General features: G+C 60.3%; 1 protein-coding gene across 6 annotated transcripts in view; it reads left to right on the top strand.

Moving 5' to 3' along the window:
- The window catches only part of FMNL1 (formin like 1), a 25,133-nt gene extending 19,296 nt beyond the window's left edge, over nt 1-5,837 (top strand). For 3 of the 6 annotated variants that reach the window (XM_012786816.3, XM_075994636.1, XM_012786819.3), the window contains 13 exons: nt 84-386; nt 582-706; nt 1,263-1,465; nt 2,280-2,514; nt 2,656-2,724; nt 3,312-3,392; nt 3,466-3,595; nt 3,753-3,916; nt 4,166-4,267; nt 4,426-4,521; nt 4,757-4,877; nt 5,042-5,141; nt 5,390-5,476. In XM_012786816.3, coding sequence (XP_012642270.2) covers nt 84-386; nt 582-706; nt 1,263-1,465; nt 2,280-2,514; nt 2,656-2,724; nt 3,312-3,392; nt 3,466-3,595; nt 3,753-3,916; nt 4,166-4,267; nt 4,426-4,521; nt 4,757-4,877; nt 5,042-5,133 — 1,721 coding nt within the window. In that variant the 3' untranslated portion in view covers nt 5,134-5,141; nt 5,390-5,476. Of the gene's footprint in view, nt 1-83; nt 387-581; nt 707-1,262; nt 1,466-2,279; nt 2,515-2,655; nt 2,725-3,311; nt 3,393-3,465; nt 3,596-3,752; nt 3,917-4,165; nt 4,268-4,425; nt 4,522-4,756; nt 4,878-5,041; nt 5,142-5,389 lie in introns of all 6 variants that reach the window. The other 3 variants (XM_012786815.3, XM_075994635.1, XM_012786817.3) reach the window with 2 other exon arrangements.
- The last annotated feature ends 387 nt before the right edge of the window (nt 5,838-6,224 follow it).

Below are 6,224 nucleotides of genomic sequence, written 5' to 3' on the forward strand. Positions count from 1 at the left end.
CGGAGAAAGACCACCCAAGCTATGAAATTGACGCACTCCTCTCCCCGCCCTACCCTGGCTGGGCTCATGTCTCCCACCTGCAGAAGAGCCGGTGCCTGAAGCTGGAACCGGAGCCGGAGCCGCACCACCACCTCCCCCTCCACCTCCCCCACTGCCTGGCTTCCCCTCCCAGCAGGAAGCCACTTCCCTAGCGCCCCCACTGGCTCCACCCCTCCCAGGCAGCCCTGAGCCCCCGCCCGCGCCACCACTGCCGGGAGACCTGCCGCCCCCACCACCCCCACCGCCGCCACCGCTTGGCACTGACGGGCCAGTGCCTCCGCCGCCCCCACCGCCTCCTGGAGGTCCCTCTGATGTCCTTGGAGGGCCGGGGCAAGAGCTGGGCCCAGGTGAGTGGAATGAACCGCCTCAGGCCCAGGGCGGGGCCGGGGGTGGGGGTTGGGGGGGGAGATGGAGGGAGAGGCACCAGCCTTAGTGTCCTCCAGGACCCTTTGTTTGGGGGCCTCATCCTGCCACCCGCCAGCCCTGTCATGCTTGCTTGGGGCCTGGTCCCCTCTCGTGCTCACCACTCCCTCCCTGTCCAGGAGTGAAGGCCAAGAAACCCATCCAGACCAAGTTCCGAATGCCACTCTTGAACTGGGTGGCCCTGAAACCCAGCCAGATTAGTGGCACTGTCTTCACAGAGCTCAATGATGAGAAGGTGCTGCAGGTGAGCGTGGCCCTACCTTGCTCCCCATGTGGGCACCACAGGAGAGGGGACTTGCCTGATCATGCTGGGCACTGGGGGTGGTCATCTCCTCTTCCCCATTTCATGGAGGAGGACTGGAGGCCCAGGGATGGGCAGTTTCCTGACCCCCTGGAGGCCTTTCCCTGTCCCTGCAGAGAGGCACAGACCACCAGGGCCTCAGCCCTTCTGACCACATTTCCGTTTTCTTGGCTCACACTGTTCCCTCTGCCTGCAGTGCTCTTTCCTTTCTCCTTCTCATGTCTGGCAGCTTCAGCATTTCCTTCAGGTTTAGTGGCCCCGAGTATGGGTTCCCTGGGTTGGGTAGTGGTGGTGGTGATTGTCCACCTCCTCCCCTCCATGCTCCCTGTGCTTCCCCTGTACCTTGACCCTGTGGTCCAGCTGGGTCATTGGTTTATTTCTGTCCTGGTGGCCTGGTCAGGGCCAGATTGGTGGCTCTAGCCCCAGAGCACAGTGCTGAGCCAGAAGTATGCCAGCCCTCGGCCCCACTCAGCCCCACTTCCTCTCCTGGCATCCTCAGGAGCTGGACATGAGTGACTTTGAGGAGCAGTTCAAAACCAAGTCCCAAGGCCCCAGCCTGGACCTCAGTGCTCTGAAGAGTAAGGCAGCACAGAAGGCCCCTACCAAGGCAACACTCATTGAGGCCAACCGGGCTAAGAACCTGGCCATCACTCTGCGCAAAGGCAACCTGGGGGCCGACCGCATCTGCCAGGCCATTGAGGCGTGAGTATCCCTGCCCGGGAGTTTTGGGCAGCCCAGCCCCTCTGCTAGGTATGGGCCGACAGGCAGATCCTAGTACAGGAGCCCCAAATGTGGACTCTCTTCATCAAGCTTCATACCAACCCTGGTGAGAGAACCTTGTCCCCATTTTGAGACCAAGAAAACTGTGGCCATACTCTAAGTCCATGCCCCAGCTGGGATGTCCCCACTCTCTCCCTGCCTCTTTGCTCAGCTATGGGCACTCAGGCTGAGGGATTGATACAGCTGGGCATTGACCACTGATGTATGGGAGACTCAGGCTTCTCAGCTCCCAATTTCCCTTGACTCCTGCGTCTTGTTCTCTGATGGTGTTCGCAAATAGAAAATATTGAAGTTCAGCTGGGTGAGGTGGCTCACGCCTATAATCCTAGCACTCTGGGAGGCTAAGGTGGGAGGATCGCTCAAGGTCAGGAGTTCAAGATCAGCCTCAGCAAGAGCGAGACCCCGTCTCTACTATAAATAGAAAGAAATTACTTGGACAGCTAAAAATATTTAGAAAAAATTAGCCGGGCATGGTGGCGCATGCCTGTAGTCCCAGCTACTCGGGAGGCTGAGGCAGGAGGATCGCTTGAGCCCAGGAGTTTGAGGTTGCTGTGAGCTAGGCTGAAGCCAGGGCACTCTAGCCTGGGCAACACAGTGAGACTCTGTCTCAAAAAAAAAAAAAAAAAAGAAAGAAACTATTGAAGTTCATTTATTCAGTTGGGGGTAGGAGGAGTCCTGCTTTCAGGGACTGGTGGGTATGCGTGAGACCCACTCTCCCCTCCCCTCCCACACACAGGTACGACTTGCAGGCTCTAGGCCTGGATTTCCTGGAGCTGTTGACGCGCTTCCTGCCCACAGAGTACGAGCGCAGCCTCATCGCCCGCTTCGAGCGGGAGCAGCGGCCGATGGAGGAGCTGTCGGAGGAGGACCGCTTCATGCTGCGGTTCAGCCGCATCCCGCGCCTGCCTGAGCGCATGGCCACACTCACCTTCCTGGGCAACTTCCCGGACACAGTCCAGCTGCTCATGCCGGTGTGGGCGGGGTGGGCAGGGCCGTGTGGCCTGGGCTGGGGCTGGGGAGGCAGCAGCCTGGGCTCCAACCCAGCATCTGGGAGTACTTGAGCCTCCTGATGGGAAAGGCTCCAACCTACCTTACTCTTTCCATTCCCCCAGCAACTGAACGCCATCATTGCAGCCTCAATGTCCATCAAGTCTTCGGACAAACTCCGCCAGATCCTGGAGGTGAGAGCCCAGGGCAAGGGTCCGGCGCGGGGAGTGGGGGTCCTTGCCTGTTCTGGGTAGTGTGAGAAGGAGACCGAGGCCCTGCCCACCTACAAAGATAACATTCCTACTTCTCACGCAGGTGCTCAGAAGGATCAAGCTAAGGCGGGGGCGGGGTGGGGGTGGGATGGGCTCGTGCAGCCCTATGTGTATATCTGTAGCAGCTCACCGGAGACCCTGCCCGAGACTGGGGCTTGCCCTGTGAGTGGCAGAGCAACCGCACCTGCTCAGTGGCACATTTGGGAACCGGTGGAGATAGCTGTTAGAAAGACAATGATCCCACAGCCTAGGAGGGGATGTTGGCAACACAGTGTGGGGTTAGATTAATGAAGGACAAAATTGGGTGTACTCGTGGTGTTAACTATGCATATGTGTGAGACGTACACACATATGTCTGTGTGTTATAGACCTGAGGGGTCCATGCAGGAGTATAGTGGGGGCTGAGTGTGCAGGGCTTGTTTTTTGGCACATTTTCTCCTTGCGCAGTATATACTGCAGGGCTTTCCCAGCCCTAGCACGCTGCTGAGTCTCTCCCTGGCCTCTCCCAGATCGTCCTGGCCTTCGGCAACTACATGAACAGCAGCAAGCGTGGAGCAGCCTATGGCTTCCGGCTCCAGAGTCTGGATGCGGTGAGGAGGGGCTCCTGGCCTGGGGGCTGAGGGCTGGCTGGTGGCCTGTGGCTTACAACAGGCCCTTGTGCAGCTGTTGGAGATGAAGTCAACTGACCGCAAGCAAACGCTGCTGCACTACCTGGTGAAGGTCATTGCTGAGAAGTACCCACAGCTCACAGGCTTCCACAGTGACTTGCACTTCCTGGACAAGGCAGGCTCAGGTAGGGGGCATCTAGGTCCTCGAGGGGCGTGTCGGGGGGAGGGATTCAAGACTGGGCTGGTGTGGTTTTGGGAAGAGCAAAAGGACCATAAGATGTAACTGGGTGGGAATGCTGCCTCTCCGATTCCCTGACTCTGTATTGCCCCACCCCCACCCAGTGTCCCTGGACAGTGTCCTGGGGGACGTGCGTGCTCTGCAGCGAGGTCTGGAGTTGACACAGCGGGAGTTTGTGCGGCAGGATGACTGCGTGGTGCTCAAGGAATTCCTGAGGGCCAACTCGCCCACCATGGACAAGCTGCTGGCAGACAGCAAGACCGCTCAGGTGGGCTGGAGCTGGCCGGCCCTGGAGGTGGGGATGCTGGGCTGGGGGGAGAAGTATTTGCCACTGGAGGACCAGGTGGTGGTGTGTAGCCAAACTTGGAGGGGTGTGGCCACTGCTGGGACTCCTTGGAGGGATGGAGCAGAAGCGAGGGGCCACTCTGCCTGGAGGAGCAGAGGTGGGGTAGCCAGTGTCCTGAGGGGTACAGGCTGCAAGGGTCTGTGCTGTGGGGCTGACAGGCTGTGTCTGCAGGAGGCCTATGAGTCTGTGGTGGAGTACTTCGGAGAGAACCCCAAGACCACGTCCCCGAGCCTCTTCTTTTCCCTGTTTAGCCGCTTCGTCAAGGCCTACAAGGTATGTGTGTCTGGGGCTGGGCTGGGCTAGGCTGGGCACGCTGCAGGTCATCAAAGCCTCTTCGCTGGGCAGTGGGGGGGGCAGGGGTTGCTTATGTCTAGGGGGCGGGATGGGGAAGTAGGGAGGGCTGCCCTCATGGAGATTGCCTCGGCACTCAGAAAGCAGAGCAGGAGGTGGAACAGTGGAAGAAAGAAGCAGTTGCCCAGGAGGCAGGCGCCGACTCCCCAGGCAGAGGGGAGGCCCCGGCACCCAAGGTAGGCAGCTGCCCCGAGCCTGGTCCTGGGATGCGTGGTATCATCGCCCTCTGGCACCGCCCCACACCCTCGCTGTTAGGGACAAGCCCTGCCCAAGGCAAGGATGGCGCCCCGGAGCCTGTTATGGGAATGGGTTCCTTCTGCTTAAGCCAGCTGTCCTTGCTGTGGGGGACCAGGCAGATGTTCTAGGTGGGGTTGGGGGAATCCCAGAGCTGGAGCTATTCATCCCCATCAGTCCCCACCTAAGGCCCGGCGACAACAGATGGATCTCATCTCTGAGCTAAAACGGAAGCAGCAGAAGGAGCCACTCATCTATGAGAGTGATCGTGATGGGGCCATTGAAGACATCATCACGGGTAAGGGCTTGGCCAGGCCTTGGTTTTGTCCTCAGTCTGTCCTTCTATGCTGTCCTCTGTCTGAACTTCCTGGGGGTCTGGCTGTCTTACTGTCTTGTGCTACCTTTTCTGTTTTTCTTTCCTTTTTCCTTTCTCTGCCCCCCCCCCGCCCCCCTCCCCCTCAGTGCTCAAGACAGTGCCCTTCACGGCCCGCACTGGCAAGCGGACATCCCGGCTCCTCTGTGAGGCCAGCCTGGGAGAGGAGATGCCCCTCTAGCCTCCCAGGTACCTGGACGGCCTGGCGTCTGATCCTGTCCTGCCCACAGCCCTGGGGACCCTTAGGGGGACTGGGTCATGCTGCCCTCTTCTGGGCCAGCACATGGCTGGGGTGTGTTTGGGGGGGGGTGTTGGCAGACAGACTGCCCCCTCATGCACACAAGCTGGGTCCTTAGAAGAGTGAGCCTGTGCCCTGGAGCCGAGGCCCGGCTCTGGGCAGACTCCTGAAGGGTAAATGTGTCTCCTTTGGCTGCCAGATCTTCGGAACCAGCCCTACATCCGCGCAGACACAGGCCGCCGCAGTGCCCGCCGGCGCCCCCCGGTTCCCCCGCTGCAGGTCACCTCTGACCTCTCGCTGTAGCCGTATAATTCTGCTGGGGGGTGGGGCCCTGGGCAGGTTTGGGCTCAAGGAAGGTGGTCCTCAGCTCGGCTGGGCCGGGCAGCCCCCTCCTCCGCTGTCCCCCGCCCTGGGCCCGCCTCAAATGGCCCGGTGCATCTTTCTCTTGCCACAGGGGGTGGCATCACTGGCCCCTTCCCCCACATGCTGCTTGCAGCAACCCCCCTCCCCTCCAAATAGCCATACTTAGCCTCAGCAGGAGCCTGGCCTGTAACTTATAAAGTGCACCTCGTCCTCCCAACCCCCAGCCCCAGGACTCTCCAAGGACCTTATTTTTATACGAGATTAATAAAGATGTTTGCAAAAGATCTGCGTCCGCTCTGTGCCCGCCCCCACCACGCGCAGCCTGTTTGGCTCAGCAAACGCTTTACTTGTGCACGCCCTTCACAGCGGGTCTCTGCAGAGAGCCTGGCGAAGGGGAGAAGGGCTGCTTCTGCACGAGAGTGGCGGGAGAGGGAGCCTGCTTCCAAGGGCGGGTGGACCCTGCGGGAGGGCTGCGGGTGAGCTCCCCCTCCCTGCTGCCCCGCCCCGCTCCCGCCAGTCCCGCCTCCTAACCCAGGTACCTCGTCCCTTGTCCTAGTGTCCCACCCAGTTCCCAGTCACGCTGGGGGTGGGAGCGCTCTAGGCTTACATCTCAGCGCGTCCCACCTCCGCGTCCCCATTTCTTTAGTTTCTGCCCCCACTGTTCCCCACCC

The sequence above is a fragment of the Microcebus murinus genome, chromosome 18 (assembly GCF_040939455.1).
Source record: "Microcebus murinus isolate Inina chromosome 18, M.murinus_Inina_mat1.0, whole genome shotgun sequence".
NCBI lineage: Eukaryota > Metazoa > Chordata > Mammalia > Primates > Cheirogaleidae > Microcebus > Microcebus murinus.